General features: G+C 36.9%; 1 protein-coding gene across 3 annotated transcripts in view; it reads right to left on the minus strand.

Annotated features, from left to right (window-relative positions):
- The window catches only part of PHIP (PHIP subunit of CUL4-Ring ligase complex), a 106,605-nt gene that overhangs the window by 60,835 nt on the left and 25,049 nt on the right, over nt 1-20,721 (minus strand). For all 3 annotated transcript variants that reach the window (XM_080341252.1, XM_080341251.1, XM_080341250.1), the window contains exons 8-15: nt 18,538-18,759; nt 17,812-17,912; nt 12,839-12,909; nt 11,934-12,034; nt 11,780-11,820; nt 10,573-10,671; nt 8,329-8,482; nt 7,302-7,436 (exon numbers count right to left, since the gene is read on the minus strand). In XM_080341252.1, coding sequence (XP_080197378.1) covers nt 7,302-7,436; nt 8,329-8,482; nt 10,573-10,671; nt 11,780-11,820; nt 11,934-12,034; nt 12,839-12,909; nt 17,812-17,912; nt 18,538-18,759 — 924 coding nt within the window. The remainder of the gene's footprint in view (nt 1-7,301; nt 7,437-8,328; nt 8,483-10,572; nt 10,672-11,779; nt 11,821-11,933; nt 12,035-12,838; nt 12,910-17,811; nt 17,913-18,537; nt 18,760-20,721) is intronic.

Below are 20,721 nucleotides of genomic sequence, written 5' to 3' on the forward strand. Positions count from 1 at the left end.
TACTGTGCAAAAGATGTCACAGCTCAAACAACTCAATAGCTAACAAGTTCACAGTTTCATTAACATTTTTTCCCTGCTGCAACGCTTCAAGCTTTTTGTGTGTGTTTTTGTTGATTTTGTTCTGTTTTTCTTTCAAAGATTATTAACTTCTGCAATACCTTCCTAACTCCAATCAAGGACGTAAGCAAAACATCAGGCTACAAGGAGCTTATGCCTGTTTGTACTATATGTTCAACAACAGTTTATATTTGAGTACTTTAAAAAGTGTTGCAGTACCAAGAGTTTTAGATTTGCTGCTCCCCATTAATGTACCCGTTAAGAATTACTACATTTAAGTTTTGATGTAGCAGTATGATGCAAAGTCAAAATTTTATCTTGCTCAAAGGGTCTGTAACTATTTACATAAGGTTCCAGTAGGATGTCCTTTAATCTCTGAACTCCAAGAATGCAAAGTTTTGTATCCGTTTTTCTTTTAGATGTCACAAACATTCTTCAGAAGAAAAAGAGAACAAAAAGAAATATAACTTCGTTCAAGCAGTTAAATCCAGACTTTATCCTAAAAGCTCAAATAATTTGCGTCTGGCTCACAATTTTAAATGAAGTTGGACAAAATCACATATTACTAATTTGATATTAAAATTGCAACTGCAAAAACTGTAACTTCTTAGAAAATTATTACTTTTCAATTCAGCTGCTTACAGTGTATTTGTTTTAATGTACAGGTTTTAATACAGATGGATGAAACCATGCTCATCACAGCAGCCAGATCTTTGAATATGCTAGTTAACATTTTGTGAAATAATCATGAAAGTGATTTAGTCCTGACTTTGTTTAGAAAATGTTCATATTTATAGTCTAAGTCTCATCATCTGTTGCTAATTAATAAGCATTTTGGAAAGAACACATGCAAGTAAGTCACAAGCTTCCCAGTTCTAGATACAATGTCTACTTACATAAAATGTAAGCAATATATTTTACATGAAAGTGTGGGACTATTCATCATGACCTGCCAACAGAAAAGTGCACAGAATGAAAGGAAACAGCTAAGATTCTGGTAGACATATCTAGATGAAAATATGCCCCCATTTAAAAAAAATTTAAAAAAAAAAAAAACCCACAATTTTTTTTCTAGGACACCTGAAAACCTGTAAGAAGCCTCATTTTTACTTAAAGCAACTACAGCTATTAACGACATTGTAGGTCTCAGTGAAAGAGCAAATCTTAGCCCCAGAACCAGAGTTTTTCAAAAAGAGCCAAGAAATGCAAGTGTACCCTATATCTTCTTCAGCACTGATGCAACAGGGAGGTCAGCAACCCCCCACAGGCTTTGTAATTTTAAATTTTTTTCTTCTCTCTCTTTTTTTTTTCCCTGCTGATTTCCATAGAAGTGAGACAGAGGGCACAAGAGCAACAAACACCAATTCAAGCAGTAACCATTACACTGCTGTAAGAAATCATCCGCTATTCTTGAAGTACCAATTTGGTTTCCAGGGCAAGCAACATGTACACAGTGACATAGAAGAGAACGATGGTGTTTCTGGGAGAGATTAAAGCTTTTCTTTCACAAATCTAACAGAATTAGTTGTCATTTCAAAGGAAGCTGAAGGTGAGAAAGGGGGAGAAGAGGTTTGGTGAACAATTTTTTTTTCTTCCTCCTCCTCAAAAAAAAGAATCAGTTTACTTCAAATCATTAGTTTACAGAGCTTGAGTTCTAATGCATTTCTGAAATATGTTCATGGTACTCTATATGCTCTGATGAAATGTGCTTTGGCATTGAAAAAAAGACTCATCATCAAATTTGCAACAGCTGGAGATACATAGTGTGACTTTTAAGTGCCAAAGCCTAAGGTGGCTTAGCCTTTCAGCAAGTCAGATTAAGTCACAAAGGTAGGAGGATTTTGAAGCATTTGGATCTGTGAATTTAATACAAGATAATACAAACATTCTTTTTGTATCAGTATTTCAAAGCATTCTTCAGAATACCAAGAAAGGACTAAAGCCACCTTTGCATTGAGTTCAAAGTGGGTTCCAGAACTACACCCACCCAGAGCATGTTGCAAAGAACAGTGTAATACAGGACAGCGCTCAGAAAGACTGCTCAGCACCAGGGAACACACACGCATCCAAATGATCTCTCCACAGCCAACGGGAGGAGCACATTAAGGTTACAAGCAAGTAAAACTCTGACCTTAACAGGCATTGGCACACAGGAGGCCCCTGAGACACATGAATGTGTCAGACTTAAGAAAACTGACTCCTCAAAGATGCAACTTGCAATGAGAATTAAGAGCAACACCTAGTAATGAAAGATTGTTCAGTTTTTGGTTTTGTTTGTTTTGTTTTGTTTGTTTGGGGTTTTTGTGTTTGTTTGTTTTGTTTTTTGTTTGTTTGTTTTGGTTTTTTTTTGTTTGTTTGTTTAAATATGTTGACCAGGAGAACCATTTTTTTTTTCTTTAAAGGCATCAGTGTTCCTACTTGATTGATTTCTACATTACACAAGGATTTCTTAAATGTCATAAGGCTGGTTTTTATCAACTAAAACACAAGTTGACTGGTGCAATAATTGCAATGCCTACTAACGAAGTCTGACCAGTCAGGTATCGGACTCAGGCAAAGCAACTGCATTCAAAGAGACAGTACAAAAATCCAATATTCTACAGTGACAAAGATTGTAAAAATGCCTGCTTACTCCAAGTCTTTAATTCTTGTTACTGTAGTACAGTTTTCATACTTTTACATAACTGCAGTCACCATATGTTCCTGCAACTGTTCATAAAGCTATGCTATAAACGAAATCATAAAAAAAAAAAAAAAAAAAAAAAAGAGAAAAGAACAGAGCTACAGGCCTGTACATATCCTGAAACCTTTTGGGAAACTTTTAAAAATACTCTTCTACAGGTCAGCCCACCCATGGGACAAGAACTATCAGCTTTACCACAGAAGAAACCTACACTCTAAGCTCCAGACAGAATATCTTTTGCAAGCAGTCTGAATCAGCAGAGCTTAACCCTGGCAATGTCATTGCCTCAACTCAGAGCTCAACCCTGACAAGTACTGCTTACGGGAAACTACATAAATTCAAAAAACTAAAAATTAAGTGCAGCACCATAACACAAACCTATATAGAGTCGGACTTGAAGAACACCAGTACTTAATGTCCAAATTGCAACACCACCACCACCAAAAAAACAATCACCAAACCAAACCACCATGCATCCACTTCACATTACTAGACACCCCCTTTTTAATCTGGAAGATTCTCTAGTCCCTGGCATTCCTAACAAGCCACCAGTGTCAGGTCCTTTAAGAAGTAACTTAGTGAGAAGACCTGAAGAAAACATGACAACAACCAAGTTGTATACAGCTTTTATTTATGACCCAATAGAGCATTAATCCTGCAAGTTCGAGAGCTTGCCTGAAGCTTGAAGCCACAGCCCATTTCTACCACCTTCTAATTTACCTAGAATATGATTCCATACCCAAGAAAACAAGTCTAGCAGAAGTGCCTAAACCCACAGGTTATGGATTCACACCTCTCCACACTGGCAAAACTTCCAGGAGAAAGTCAGGAAAAAGTCCTCTCTAGATATTCATAGCTGAGACGCCCTCCTGGGTAACTGGCAGATGTTGAACTGAACACCTTGTCACTGAGAAAAGAGAATCTAGGTCTTGCATTTCCCAGCTCAACATTAGTTAAGACAATCCCAAAAGATGAGTGAGTGCCGCTTGCTCCTGTGCCCTCCTTTTAGGGAAGCAGAGACCTTTCTCAGTTACTGGAAAGGTGCCTTAGCACAGAAGGGATACAGATGCCTCATTGCAGCTTTTAATAAGAAACTGCATTTCAAATATAGCTCTATGTACATTATCATGCAGTGGCTTTCGCTAGACAGACCACCATTCCTGGATCATCCACTATGACACCTAAATCTCATACACTGCTCAGTAAACTCAGAATTTGGTATGACACTGCATTCCACCTTGGAAATTAAGGACCTTGGTCCCCAATAACTTAAGTGCCACAGCAGTCAAGTGCTTCAGTGAAGCTAAGCCATGGGTAATGAGCCACAATTTAACCATTTACAAGGGTTTGCCCCGTCCTTATGCAGCAAACTCATTATTTTTTGAAATACATATGCTTTGAAACAGTTCGCTGCAGCAACCACTTAAGGTTTATTACCCCGATCCTTCATAAGTCTGCTAAATGCTTATTAGTACCTGGAAAATACAACATGTGAAACTGTCCTAATATTACAACACCAAAGCCACAGCCTCATGGATTCCTTGGAAAAATGAATGACAAAAATATGCTGGGAAGCATTTTTCATTAGCAGCTGTATTAAATCAAGACTGGCAGGGATATTACACAGGCCACAAAACAAGTACCTGTATTTACACGTGAGACTCATTTGCTGCATCTCAAAATTGCCTAAAAAGCTTTAAGTCTCTCACACTCTTGACATTTCTATGGCAAGTTTCACTCTCTGAGGCAGTGAATACATTCCTAGAGTTTAGCTGACTCAAACCACTGAATTAAACTAGTTCTGAATGTCCGTGAACTCTGACACCAAGTTATACGATACTTACAGAATTAGGTCAAATGAAGTTAAGACTACAGGTGAAAATGTGGAATCTATAAAGCATATATAAATATATATATACTTTCTGAGAGTAAACCCATGTGTGTAGACAGTCACTTACTGGACCGAGTTTACCATTAGTTACAAAGACCAAAATCTGGCAAACAGACCAAAACCGGTTCAAATTAACTGTAACTGTGCCAACTCATTGAATAGTAAATCTTAACTTTAAAAAGCTGGCAAAGAATGTTCTGTAGGACCACCAGAGTCTCCTAGAGGCACCTGTCACCAGCAAGGCATAAGTAAACTTTAATTCTTCCATTTAAGTTAAATACAAAACAAAAAGTGTATTGGGTAACTATGGCTTTGCAATTTCACATTCACTGACTGGATAAAAGGAAAAGTTTCAAGCTGATTGACATCACTTGCATTCCTTGGAATTTGTTTTTTTGATGCTGACAATGAAGGAATTTGGGGGCAGGGGAAGAAATAAAATACCCGACTCTACTTTAGGAGTTTGCCACAAGGCTTTAGATGTACCAAGCAATCCATCTAATTTGGGAATACTTCACTGGACTACCATTAAGCTAACAGTTATCTCAGATTTTGCTAGTTCGACCAACACCCCCAAGGTCTGCAATTTTTTTTTTAAGGAGCTCTTGTTATGACAAAGTCATCCAGTGCTAGTTTTGGTACCACAGAGATTGTTTTGTCAAGCAATGATAATAAGAGGTTCTTGAATGGTAAAGCAGATATCTCATGTCATTTAGCTCTCATGTTTGACTCCTTCAGATGATCTTCCCTGTCTGATCCAAAAGATCTGTAAAAATTTCCATGCCCTGAATAAAAATACTGTTTTTTAGAAGTATGAGATGACATATTGAGCAGGTCAATGAACATCACAGCAGTTATCAGAATAATTTAATAGTGACTAGTCTAATCACGTTGCCAGCTGATATGCCAGTTAGGAAACTGGGAGAAGACTGGCAGCTCTGTATGTAATCATGCCCTCCCTTAGTAAACCAGACACTTAACATTTGCAGCTCAGCAGAGATGACTATGCAATCTAGTCTCATGATCTAGAAGCATCCCCCTGCCACTGCAATCACCTAAGAAAACCTCTAATTTCCACCCATGTCTTTTGAAGTATCAGATGTGGAAGACTGGCTAGTGAAATACTCAGAGACTGTAGAGAGATGCCTTTCTTGCAAAGCTGGCTCATATGACCTATTCAATGGTTTGAGACAAACTGATTGCCAGATTTACAATTCCCCTTACCTCACACAGCAGGCAGACTTTCTCACAGGCATTTCTAACCTGAAGTACAGATTACTAGTTGCTGAAGATTTTCCGATACACATTTCTCTGACTCCAAAGACCTTAAAATGTATGTGATTTTTACCCTTTTTAGGTGTTTGTGTTATGCTGTACCCTTTAAATAAATATTTCAGTCTTTCAGGGGGTTGCTAACGTCACAGGCATTTGCAATTTAGATTCTGGTAGCTCTTGAATGAATTTGTCTTACAAAGAGCAGATGAGCTCATCCTCTTCTGACCTTATATTCCATGAAAACTATCATATCAATACATCCATCGTAAGCAGCAGTGGAAAAGCAACCTAATCACGCAATGAAAATATACACCCCAACCGCTAACAGTGAACAGCACTGAGTAACAAAGATCTGTACTCATAGGTTCAAGATGATTGACTTGGACCCTTCATCAGTTCAGTTGCAGAAATCAGTGCAGAGGGAATGATATTGAAGCTAGGTCAGTGTTGAAGGAGTCTAGGCTGCTCTCTCTCCCATTATGCTCGGCAGAATTTCCTCAGAGACTTTATGAACTACACTGTACACTGTACATCTCAAAATCTTTCTTTAGGTTCAGAGGGACCTTCCTGGCTTGACTTTATTTCTAAATGTCCTTTTTTTTGTGAGTACATCTATGGCAGGTCTCTTCTTTCAGGTGATCTTCTTTATGCTGGCCTCCAAGACTGCCATTCCACTATGACTGAAGGCAGGATGAAGCCCATTTGCCTACTCTCAGCATTCTCAATCATCCCTCATATTCTTTTGTAATTTTCTCCAGGAGACAAAGTCTGAATTGTACAACACATCATTACCTTTTTGATGAAAAAGTTATGTACAAAGACCCACTTAACATCAAGAAACAGATGAAGATACCTGTTGTATCCATCTTCCAGAATAATTAATTTAGTGCAGAACACAACAAATTTGAAACCTGTGTATGGAAAAGTTCTACACAGAAAGGCTGACAGTATTCAGTGCAATGGGCCAAGGCAGCATACAACAACATTGTATAAGATCAGGTGACTCCTGAAGAGCTTTAATCAGATTAAGAATTAGCACTGCATAAATAAACCAAGTTCCACCTTGGTTCTATAGGCAGGAAACAGAGCACTAAAGGAGGGTCTCTGTCACCCTGTCTCTTATGCATGACCTCTGACAATGTAAACTAACACTCCAACTTCATGTGGATGAAGAATAAAAAGATGACACTATGAAATACAGCCAAATCAAAAACTTTTTCCACTCTAGACATTTAATCTTTGCCTCACTAAACTGAACAGGAATTTCTCTTGACTTCACTGGATCTTGCCCTGTACACAAATACATGCTTCAAGATGGCCTACATAAGACTGTACTAAAAGCAAAAAAGTTTAGAAAGGTTGCTGTGGCATAGCTGCGTACAGCACAATAATTACCATGTTGAAGTAAGACCGGATTTTGACCCCTCTTGCCAAATCCCAAACTATGACGTTTCCATCATGTCCAGCAGAGAAGAGAACTCTTGGATCAAATGGATGAGGTTCAAGTACAAAGACTTCATCTTCATGTCCCTGAAATTAAAGATACAAGACAACAAACAAGAGGATTGTCTCAAATACTTACTGAGCAACTCAATATGTTAACACTAGCAACCACAACATTAACCTATGAAAGTGTCCAACAAAGTATGAGAATTTTTTTTTTAGCAGTGTATCATACTCTTTCCAGTTGCAATTTTATGTTCCTAGTAAGTATGCCAAGTATGTCACCTTCACAACAAGTATGCCCTAATACTTTTACCATTATTTTAAAATATTAGAGTCCACAACATTCAGTATTTTTGGTATTAATGCTCTGCAGATTTCAATTTGTTCAGGCAGAGCAGCAGTTAGCAACTTCATTTAGATCTATAAAGAATCAAATATTAACTATAATTTAAAAATATCTCCAAAATTAATACGAAATTTTAAAGCTTTGTATAAATATTTCCACCTCTAACAGAATGTCGAGTTACCTAGAGTCACCTACTTTCTCAGTTAAAAAAAGAGTATACGATTTGTTCTAGCTAGAAGACTATTTTTTTTTGGATTCGTGGAATGATTAGGTTGCAGAAGTGTCTGTTTAAACAGGGCAAATTTATCCATGAATGGTATTTCGAAACATTTGTCACATTAAATAAAGGTAAAAAGAAACAACTGTTTCCCTCTCTCCTTCAAGATAACACTTTAGGAAAAAAAGTCCAAGATTAGTTTCATACATCTTGAAGAGAAATGGTTATTTGTAACTTTAGAGTTTTATTTTCTAATAAGCAGCTGACAGACATCTCTATTACACTTCAATTATCTGAAAACATCTGGTAAGGCAGTTTTCAAACAGATAAAAAAAGGCACAAAAAGGAGAATTTTGATGATGTATAAATAAAATTTGCATTCAGGATTGATAAATCAAGATGGAAAACCTTACCATGAGAATATGAATGAGCTGACCAGTGAAAGAATTCCAGACTTTCAGAGTCATGTTATTTACTGCAGTTATAACAGAGTTGTCATGTCTGTCCCATGCCACCATGGTCACCTTGAGCTTTGTGATTTTATCTTCAACTCCTTGTAAACTTTGTCTAAAACAAAAAAGCAAAAGGTTTCAAGGCAATCCTAGTTTGCCAAAATATTTTTATTTCCCTAAAAAGTGCAAATACTTATGTATTTTGCTTTATTAAGAACAGAAGCATTACTTCTAGAAACTAGAGAAATTAAAGATATTTTCCATTATGTAGCACATACAAGAACAGAAGAATCGTAGATGCTTAAACAATTACTATAGGGTCCTCTTAATATCTTAGAGCTAATATGTTGATCTGTTTTTCCAGAAAATGCCCTCTGATACATGACTTCACCCAATTAAATTCAATAGCTGCATTATTTGTTGTGACATTTGAACAGCAAAAATCCAAACTGGTCAATCAGTGAACAGTGATTTGTCCTGGAGAGCATTTGTAATAAGTAGTTCTCAATATGGAGAGACATATTTTGGTATCATTAAATGAGTTAAATTCTCAGGCTATATTTAGTACTATACCACCACCCTTACATCACTTTACTATCAGTAATAATGGCACTTAACCTTGCGTGTATTTTATTTTTATCCCTATGAAAACCAGACACTAGCCATCTGTAATATAATCTATCAGAATACTCAAAAATTACATTTTTATCAGTGTGGTTTAAAGAGGAATCACCACTGCATTCTCTAACACATTAATTTCTGAAAAAACATCAACCAAACACAAGAACAGCATGTTATCACCAAGTAGGCAGACAAAATATAAAATCTTCCATATAGTAAGCACTACAATACATTACACAATAGTATCTATTGTAAAACTCAATATTGGAAAATGTAGTTCTAGCCAGATTCCTTTCTAGACTCAATACTGAAACCCAGGAGGCTTTATAAGCTGAATTCACTCTTTCTTTTTAGAGTAATTTCATTTTCTTTGATAAAATTGTGCTTGTGCAGAAAAGATCAAATTTGGAACTGTACTTATCCCTCCAGTCAAAAGGACAGAACTGAATTCCGCTAAAGGTGCTTTACTGAAATGAGCAGTTGAGTTTCTCAAAGAAGTTCATCATTTGTGACCACAAGAAAGAAGAACCCATTCCTGTTTCTCCCAGAATCAGTTAAAACTGAGAATTTTTACAGGCTGCATTTCAAGAGAGAGTAATGCAGTCTGTTCTCAAAGTGTCGGTGTTTTAGACACTCTTGAACAATGGTTTTAGATTTATGTTTTGTTGCATCTGTCCATAACTAACAGATATCCTCTGATCTAAGTATTTAACTACATTATAGTTTATTTAGCTTTCTCTTCCATGGCTGTCTCGGTCTTTCAGACATCTTTCCACAGAATTACTCCGGAAATAATTTCCTTTTTCCACAGAATTACTCCAGAAATCTTTTTTTTTTTTTTTTTTTCTTTCTCTTAAATGTCATCCTTCAAACCACTCATGATAAGTAAGGGAATAAAGGTTTACCCTCAAACCTATTATAAGTTTTTCTAATGTATGTCAGTTGGAAAATGTCTCCTCCATGCCAAACTAAAGAGGTGCAAGTCACAATTCCCTAAGTTGTTCTCCATCTTCGAGTCTTCTTTCATGTTTGTTCTAGTGTACAAAGTTTCACGAACTTACAAAGCCATGTAAATTCTCAGATTGTTTTAACAAATAAGAACTCATTACATAGGAAGGGATTTATTTGCTCTGGCATGTGGTATGAAAGAACTCAACACTGCTTTTCTGGGCATGCAGATATCACAGTAAGTCTTAAAGTACTACTAAATGCGAGCAGTCTCAAGAATAGATCTGATCTGACCTGGTTTTCTTGCTCCAGAAATAAATACCGATGTAGAAAGCCAAATAAATTTGACCTTTAGTGGCTTTTAAGTATCTTTTAGTCTTTTAATCTAATCTAAATACTAGTGGAGCTACTATCAGGACATGTTAGTTTCCACAGCTGAATATGTAGTCAAATACTTGTTTCTATTGGACTTCAAGAGCTAGACAAGCATACTGTGCATTTAAAGCAATAATAATTTAAGATGGCCTTCCCCTCATTTTCTTCTTTGCACTCTCCTTTTTTTTTTTAATAAATCAGCAAATTATATTAATGTCCTTCAAGTATCTGTCTGATAGCAAAACATTTTACATCACTTACCCTGCTGGGCGAGTAGCCATATCTAACAAAATGCTTTTCCATTCCCTTCGCTTAAATTGCCAGATTCGTGCTGTTCCATCACGGCTTCCACTCACAAACCTAACAAAAGGGGAAAAAAGTTACTCTGAGATCAAAGGCAGACCTGTACAGAAAGGACACTTGAAAAAATGATGTTCCAGAACTTAGAACTCAGAAAAGGAAGCTGCAAGTAAGAAGTTCAAACAGTGTCAGAATGCTTTATAACCGGTTTGAGGTGAAAAACACTTCACGTACCAGCAAAAATCTGAAATCTTGGAAAAAGCAGAACCTGCTTCCCTATCCTGAGCCCCTTCCAAACTAGCTGGACTTTGATCTTTGGTGCACCTTGCAGAGTTGCGATGCTCTGGCACAGTGACACCATCATCCCACAAGCACTGAGAAACTGACCCTATCACACCAGATAAAGCTAAGGAAAAAATTTAAGAGGTGAAAATAGCTGAAGGGCCTGGAGAGCCCTGCAAGCAGAAGTACAGACATGATTTTAAGCAAAGCCTACTCCAAATAAGTAGCAAACACTTATCTGAGTAATTCTCTCCCAGTTTGAGTTTCTCCCTCACCTTTTTCTTCCCCCTTTTTGGGTGCAGGGGTAGAAGGAGGAGAAAGAGGTGGAGGGAGCACAATGGAACTTGGTTTACAACTATTTATATCACAATAAAAGCATACATTAGAACATCAATTAAATGGAGTGTCAGAAACTTCATAAACTGAACTGTTTTCTTTAGCATCCTTCATATCCAACACCTAGAACTGAAAGTGAAACATTAAAAAACATTAGGCTAGCTAAACAAGATATTGCTAGATCTAGTTGGTAGCTCTCCTGCATCCAGAAGTCACTTAACTGAAATAAGGTTTAAATATTTAAATATATCTAAGACCGCATGTATTTTATATGAGTATATATATATATATACTTTTCTTAAGAAGAAATTTAAAGTATTTTTATACTCCTTAATTTTGACAAATTCAAAATACTTTGTTCATTACAATGAAAACAACTGTAAAACTGAAGTAATATTATTAAACCAGAAGTGAGAATCCAATAGTTACAGATGATTTTACTAGATGAACCTGAAAACAGAAGGCATTTTTAATATCTACATCCAGAAACTGGTATTTACAAATGTCCAGAAGGTCAAAAAAACCAGCTCTGAATAAAGAGTGCACTTACCTGCTACTGCTATTAGAAAACTGAATGCTGTCAACTTTGTCCTATATAAAAGAGTAACAAAAAAAAAAAAAATCAAATATTATTCCAAATTATCCAGATTTATTCAAATTATTATTTTAACCAAATACATATGTAATTTTAAAGAAGTATTTACAGTATGAAACTCCAATTCTGATATCTTCTCTGGCTGACCTGATCCAAAGAAATAAACCCTAATGATGTGATCTGTACTCCCAGTGGCCAAAAACATTCCACCTGAGAAAACAAACAGACAAGTCTTAAGAAAAAACAGCATTCTAATAGTATTTCAGTATTTTCAAATGGCTGTAACATCAACACTTAAATTAATTTCCTTAAAGTTATAGCTGAATCCCATTTCAGATACACCTGTAACTGACCTTTAAGTTAAAAAGAAAAAAAAAAAAATTAGAAACTCAAAAGTTTAACTGGAGTTGAATTACCTCACATTGGCTGTCAGAGAAATGTGCATCTACAGATAGATTTGAAAGATCAGCTAAGTACAGCTATTTGCTTCAACTAAGCCCTTAGAAGCCTCAATTTTAAAAAATCGAACGGAATTAAAGCTTTAGCACACTTTCTGAAAGTAAGTTTCTGTCATTTTGATATTTTATCCAATTATTTATGTTGCATTCTTCAACTGCTAGAAATACTGCTCTGGAATTAATCATATACAGACCATGAGAACCTGGTAACCAACACCTTCTTGTCCCAAATTCCAACTCAGATAAAGCTGACTCTCAGAATCACTCTGAGAAAAATGTATACATTGTGTTTTAAAAGACTTGTAGTCACAAGAGACTTACTTTCAACATTTTATATTTAACTGGTTTCAAGAATTTCCATATCACCAAGAACTAATGCATATATTCTGAATTTCTATTTTAAATATTTGGGGTTTTTTCATAGCTACTTTAATTCAATTCCACCTTATTAAAGCAATATGCTGCAGTAATTATATTACACTTAATTTTAACTCTTCAAATGACTTCTTATATTGACACAAAAAAGAAAAAGGAAAAGAACAAAAAAGTATTTTACCAGCACTAAAAGAAGAACAGATCATTTGGACTCCAGGCCGAGGGCGTTCTGTAAACTTTGTTGGCCTTGGACTACAAACAAAGAAACAGTTAAAAGATTTCCTAATAGAGCTTCAAAAAATAAGTTAGTATCTTAGAAATAAATCACAGAAGGACAAAATTAAATATGAAGGAACAGATGGCTGCCCAACTATAAACAATTTCATGTGACTATGCTTCATGATTGGATCTTTAGGAAACTAAGACATTGAGATGGACTAAGTAATCCATGTATCAAGGCGAGTTGTATCACAACTTCAATCCCATTCCCATCTCTCCTCTAATATTGCTATACAAAACACTCTTCTTAAGTCATCAGCAAAGCAGAGCAGAAGACACTACAGCCAGCTGCCCAGGATGTTCAGTTTTAACCCACTGAGTGAACTGCAACTCTGGTTTGTCCTGCAGCACACTGCAGCTTTCACAACAGAGAAACAAGGCCTGGTGCTCTTCATAGAAAACAAATTTAAACAAATGCAGAGTTTCACAGTATTAGAAGATACATATTATTTGTGGGCTAGTTTCAAATAGCACCCAAAGAACGTCAGGCTAGTGGTTAGAAATTTGTAAGGAATTTTACTTAATGGCCTGTGCGTCATTTTTGACTTTTCAAAACCTGATGTGCAAGCACAACTAAAGCTTCAATGGATTTTATACACTTTAACAGCGTATAAAAACGAAACAAAAAAATCAGATCTGATTCTTCAGTCATTACTTCAATTCTGCTCATGCACTGCAGCAACCTCAAATCAGTAGGTGGTCTTGCATAGTATGCCATCTGCAGTTTTCAAAGAATAAGCTTACTAGAGAACAGCAGTGTTACACCCACAAGTGTCATCACTAAAGATTTGTCTTTACATAAAAGAATGAATATTCATAATTTATCAATTTTTTTAAAGCAAAATGGTCCATATAATTCATTTCAGCAGAACGCAGATGCATGAGACCTTTCTCCACTAATCAGCTATTGCTATGTCAAATAAAGTAATAAGCCTTAAACTTCGGGGGGTGCCTACACATAAAACAAAGTAATAAAAACCAGGAATATCACTTAAGAAATCTTTCTACAAACTGTCCATTCAGTGTAGGCTGTTTCTGTGAACCTTCCTGTAGGAGTTTTAAGGTAACTCCCTGCAGACTCCTAACAAGGAAACTTCACAAGAAGTTACACTAAACAAGACAAAGATCCACTCTACAGAACACTTGAAACCCTTTTTAACTGAGATACTAACGTAAAAAGAACTATCAGATGATTCAATATGCAGCTTACATAATTTGGAGCAAGTGTAAATAGATAAATAGGCTGCTCTTTTCTTCCACTGTGGTTTGTGAACTCTGCCTTTGGAGATAGGACAACTGCAAAATAGAGCAAGTATGCACTTACATTCTAGTTTGAATAACCAAATTAAATTCTCCAACTTATGACTCTCTAATGTCTGTTATTTTTTTTCAGATTAAGTGCCTTCTGCTTAAGAAAACCACACTGATGACAATTAAGAATCAACACCTTGTCCAAAACAGGAACATCAAAATCATCAGCATGTGTTTTTCTTAAGTTTTTTCCCTCTTTTTAAAATTATGAGGGGAAAAAATAGAAAAGAAGCAAAGCAACATTCTAAGCTCCTCTACCCAAAACTGTGAGACGGTTCTGCTGCCTTGTTCATATGGTCTACCAATATCAGACTAACACTGGAAACTTGTGATCCAAACAGGTGGCAGAAGAATAACAAGAAAACTTCAGCATCTCTTTCAGAGATACATATGCAAATATTGTGCAGTGCAACTAATTTAACTTGGATGCACTGACTAGATGTAATAACTCTCCCTTAAATTTGAGACAGATTATTCTTCAATTTCTGATGACCCAAGACTGATTTTTTCTCTCTTATACCTACTGTCAACTGATACAGGATCTGACTCTTGTGCTTTATACCATCATCCAGAATAGCAACAGGGAAAGTAAATATCGGGAAAAGTTGTGATTGTCTAAATTTTTAATTGATTTCCCATCTTGTTTGGGCCATGTTTATTGACTTCCTTACCTGCACCAACAACCAACCTTACTGTTCTTCTATTTGGAAACTAAATTAATCTACCTGGAATATTACTGCTTTCAGGCATACATGAGAAGGGCCTGGTCTTTTGGTCTTGCTTGACAGCTCCCATTTCTCTTTCCTGGGATGGGAGTGGTGCTGGAACCCAGATAGAGGGCAAGCAAGCTCAGAGCCTGAATAACTGTGGTAAGGACCTGATTTTCTCCGCCAGCTTTCCTCCTTTTCAGAGATACTGATCAGAAGCAAGCCTGTATTTTTTGCTACAGCAATACAAGGACACACTTCCCACCCTACCAGTTATTCTCTCTTCCAGATGGCCTATACATCATGTTTTAAAAAATAACCTCACAAAGGGACTTATGAAAAACATTAACATTAATCTTTCCTTCCTGTGATGCTTTTATATTGCTGGCACTCGTTTTCCCCTGGCACATTACTGAACCGATGTAGAGGGAACTTGCCATGTTTCTGCAGTTCTGGAAGCAGATCCAGATCTAAAGGTCTAAGGAAGTGCAATCACCCCATGCAATGACAACCACAGTTCGAGACGTTTACAATTAGCATATTAAGTAAAACCTCCTGTGACTAACAAATTCCCCTGAATCAGTATACTGTTCAATTCAGGAAAGTTACATTAAGACTTTTCTGGGTGTCCAACTATTTTGATATTTTAAATGACACAGGTTCCAGTCCTAAAATACGTATCTGTTTCTTATTTAGACTTTATCATATTTTTATCAAGCTTCAGTTTGGATCAAAAAGCATTAATTACTTAAATATACAGCAGCTCTACTAAGTTCAAACACAAATCTAAGATGAGCATCCTGCCTCCAAATTAGGCAAAACTGGATGTGTAAGACCAGAAAAAGCCCACAGTGATGCCCTTTAATATCTTTGTATAATGCATAAAACCCTGTGACGAGGAGTCTCATAACTTAACTGCATGTTTTGTAAAAAAACATCTCTCTCCAATTTGGAATTGGCTACTTTCATTTTGAACTCTCTAGTACAATAAGGGCCAACAAGCAATTACGCATTATATGCCCTCCTCCAGACACTCGTGACTGTACATGTCTCATCGACATGCATTCATTTTTTTCCAGACTGAAGAAAGACAGCTTAAACAGTTCCGCTATCTTCTCAAACACAACTTATAAAATACTTCCAGAACAGAAGGTAAAGATGGTACAAATTCCAGTCTCAAAATCTACTCCGCACTGTCATGCAACATGAATCACGTGTATGACTCGGGTTACCAGACCACTTCCTTGTTGTACTGCATGAGCTAAGGAACTAATCTGTTTTCTCAGTGCCACTGTCTGATCACATCTGCTGCAACTACTTACGCATGAAGTCATTACTCAAAAAACTTTTATTCCTTTAATATTTGCTGAGTGTACCTCACTGAAAATTTTTATTCTACTGTTTACCTATCACCATAGAAAGGAATTAGTTGAGAATCCCCTACCGTAACCGATGTTACCTTTCTCAGTCCTTAAGCTTTACCTCAAGACAAATCCCATCCAACACCATGATTCATCCAAACATCCATGATTTCTAAACATTCATCTCCAAGCTCATATATAGGACAACCCACTTAAGTCTCATGGATTCCACTATTATCAAATGACAGAATTTGTTTCAAAATTCAATCCCATAGACTCAAACTTTACTTAGGAAAAGAAGAAAAAAGAAAGGAAAAAAGAGAGAAAGAGAGAGAAGCGTGTGGGCTCAAAAGGTTTACAAATCAGGCAGATTTCATCTTGTCAGCAAGAGCTCAGACTTCAGAGACCTCAAGAAAAATAATGTGGTAGCAACTCCTCTCCTTCAGACATTAAAAACAAGCATGTAAGCCATCTCCTCCTCTCCTTGGTAAGAAGAGTCTTTCTTTGATTACAGCATGCATGAGCAGCAGAGGACTAACAGCCTGAGAAGCACCTTCATCTGCAGTACTGAAAACAGCCAAAACACTCAGAAAGCATCAAAATAGTGAAGGTCCAGATAACTAGAGGAATATCTAGGCAAATGTACCTACAAGCCCTGCATAATCTTGGCACAGTGTAAGAAAGAGATTCTAACAGCGATTACCAAAACTGTAAGAAAACGGAACCTGCCTGCTACAAGAATATACCTGTAAGAACACATCCCATCCCCAAAGCTAAATCACTAATGATTACTATAACAACTATTTCCCATTGTAAGCTACAGATGTTTTGTGATAAAGGAAAAGAAGGAGCAAAAAGCATCTGAAAGCCATTGAACAAGTTAATTTTTAAAAGTATCTCTATTTGAGGGTCCTGACAACATTTTTATCTTATACCTTGAAGGCAGAAACATCAGGCTCAACTTCAGCCACAAATCAACAGCTGCCCAAGAATTCTGCCTCCTGCCATGCTACAGTAAAAAGCAACTATGAAAAAGGCAATACAGATAAGAAAAGAACAAATATCAAAACTACCCTAACCTAATTTGTATTAGAGCATTACTGTCTCCTAAAAATCCCTCGATTTTCAAGTTTAAATTGCAATCATTTTATCAACATAATTTTCATTTTATTTGGGATTAAGAGATGAGAACCAAGAAAGCACCAACCTTAACATCATATTACAAAAAAAATCATTAGACTTTTAAAATAAATGTTAGAGATATAGCAAAACTGGGTATAGAGTTATTTGCTTCACTCCACAAAATGCTATATTATCAACTTAGTCCTTAAAAGATAAGCAAGCAAGCTATAGCTACATCAGAAATAGATCACATCCAACAATCACATAGTGAATCTGCCAGTGACAAGTTTTTTTAAATCAAATTTTTCTCCAACATTTGTACATCACTCTTAACTACAAATAAAGAGATAGCAACAAATAAAATAGCAACTAACTTTATTTTAAGGGTGCCAGCATCCCACAGCCAAAAGCATATTGTTCCATCTGCCCCGGTTGAAGACAAATATCTCTTTGAGCCACTGCACAGTGGAGAGAACTGGAGATGTGAGAGAAGAAAAAGAAAAGATCTCCTGTTAATCTGTTCCAGCTATGTCAAGAAGTTCCTCAAGTCATTGACTTCTCCCAAAGAAAACAAACAAAGAAAAAAAATCAAGTATCAAACCATACTTCAGAAAAATAAATTGTAATGAACACCAAAATAACATGATACTGCTCAGTGTCACTCTTCCCTCAGAACAACCCTTCTGGGTTCCTTGCCAAAGCACTCTGGGTTCTCCCTCCCCACAACCCAAGTTGTGCACCAGCATGTAACTGTCATGAGAAAACAGCCAAAGTATATAGCACTGACTGCAGTTCTTACTCGATATACCTGAGCTCAGAAGTACAGCCTACAAAGGACTGACACTTCAAAACAGAACTGCCCACATGCATCATGCAATTTTATTTAGCAGGGATTATGTCTGGCATTTTTCAAGGGTCAGGCATTTTGACAACAAACACATGTTATTTCACAATGCACACCATGAAAATTCCTTCTTGCTTCACTGGCTTAAGATGCCAGGCAAGCATTTTTATTACACAGAACATTCTCAGGTGGTTCCTTTTTCAGTCAAATAGGCATTTTTTTATTGCTCAGGTGAGTTCACAAAGCAAAAACCTACCTGCAATGATGTTATAGATGCACTGTGGCCCTGCAGAACTGCTAAGGGTGCACAAGTTCGAAGGCACCAAACTCTGATCATTTTATCACAGCTTCCAGCAGCTATCATGGTGTTTTCATAGTTCACTGCCATATCAGATATTTCAGCTGCATGTCCTCTCAGGGTTGCCAACAACCTTCCATCATCCGTTGCCCAGATTTTTACAAGGCAATCATCTGATCCCTAGAAATAAGGTAGAAATAATTTCAACCATACCATTAGCTGTTTTGATGTTACAGTTAAGTAACACAATGAACTGAAAAACAGAACCAGTGGCACACATAGATAAATGTTCCCTTTCCATGCTTTTAAGTTTTTCACACTACATTCAAAACACAACATGAGATTATGCTAACTCTCAACAGTATATACAAAGCATGATGCATTTATAATAACGATCACAAACCCTACAGCAAGTTGGATTTATGCTCTTCAGTAAGACACTTTTTCCAAAACACCAGCACAAACTGAAGAAGCTGTTGCAATACACTAAAATTAAAATTTACGTTAAACATGAAAATGAATTATGAATTGGTAATGTGTTTGGCATGTAGCATTATACCCACTTACGTTCCTTATCTTTCTAGTTTGATCTTCATGCCCTACCAGCATTGTAAGTAACACTGTAACAGCTGCTTGCCTGTGTGCAACAAATTCACAGCCCTAGCAAAAATTTCAGAACTCAGTCCTTCATTTTTCATCACATTTCTGCACCTCCCCTAAAAGTCTCAAAGTCTTTGCACCTCACTGAACACAATGACATTTAAACACTGCAGGGAGACACTGACAGAGAAGATCTGCTATAAACACTTCATTCATTTGCTTAGGTTCAGAAGCAATACAAAGCTCAGTGCTGGGTTTTAACATCTGGAGCATCAATTTGCTACTGGACACTCACAGGAGCCACAGCACATTACAATGTGACACCATCATTATAAAATTTCAACTGGGTTTTTCCTCTTCCATTTACTTACAGTGCCTCTACACAAGTTTATCTAGTATTTATTCTTTAAAAAGTCAGAAGGCGGGGCAATACTATCATCCACCTTTTATAAAAAAGGTATCCAAAGCACAGGGACCAACAGCCAGATTCTTAAAAGACTGGTAAGCCTTCAGTGAATGTAAGCATCTAACAATAAAGTCTTAAAAATATTTAGAGGCTATGACCCTATTGTCAACATTACAGCTTTTGTAAACAGGTAAATGACATATTTTCCTTATTTAGTACACTCCTTGGTCTATATTCAGGTAACTATAGAAGTCCCACAGTGCCATGGTCTAATTTAGCTACTGTTCTGGGCAGCCCTGTCCCAGGACACCAATACTCAGCTTGGGAAGTTCTCACCAACACAGCCACTATGTGTGAAACAGAGCTGTCCCACCAGACAGCTAGGCAAATGCTCCAGGAAACACTTTCAACAGGAACCCAGATACATGCTGTAGTTAGTGGAATGCATTAAAGGATTTGGAAAGCTTCTTTGTTTGTTTTTTTTTTCTTTTTAAAATAAATATGAGCCTGTTTACATATGCTAATGCTGATGAACAGACAACTTATTTCCCCTTGTTTCCTTAACTTCTTTATGTTGTTAGTACCTAAAAACTCCTCAGTTCTCTACCTGAAAAAGGTAGCTAAATTTTACTCAATACACTAGTTCAGATTCAAAACTACTATCTGAGAGAAGGAGGAGAACAGCATACCTGCAGTTCTTCCCACCTCTTGCCATCCTGGCCTGCCCCTCCTGAAGACCCTGTATCCATCCAGGGCAGCACCCCAGCCCTATGAGCTATCCCACCCCACCCCACCTGTTGGGTCCCAATGAGATCGTAGCCCTGCAACTACACACAGAATCCCAATTCCTCCAGCTTTTCTCCACAGTGCATGCATTACTGTACAGGCACCTAGTCAGGCTGATTTCTCAAAATGTGAAAGCTTTCCCCATAATCCACTTCTTCATCTGTGTGTGTACACTTGGGATGGGCACCCTCCAGCTCCTTTTGTTGTTTTCATGGTTTCTCCTGTCTACAACACCCCACCTTCTTCACTTACCCACCTGGTCTACTACTTCCTCACATGATTGGGGTTTGTTGTGTCCCACATCTTTCCTGCTCCAACACTCTACTCACCATGTTGGTTACCCTGTTAAG

The sequence above is a fragment of the Nesoenas mayeri genome (assembly GCF_963082525.1).
Source record: "Nesoenas mayeri genome assembly, chromosome: 3".
NCBI classification, from domain to species: Eukaryota; Metazoa; Chordata; class Aves; order Columbiformes; family Columbidae; genus Nesoenas; species Nesoenas mayeri.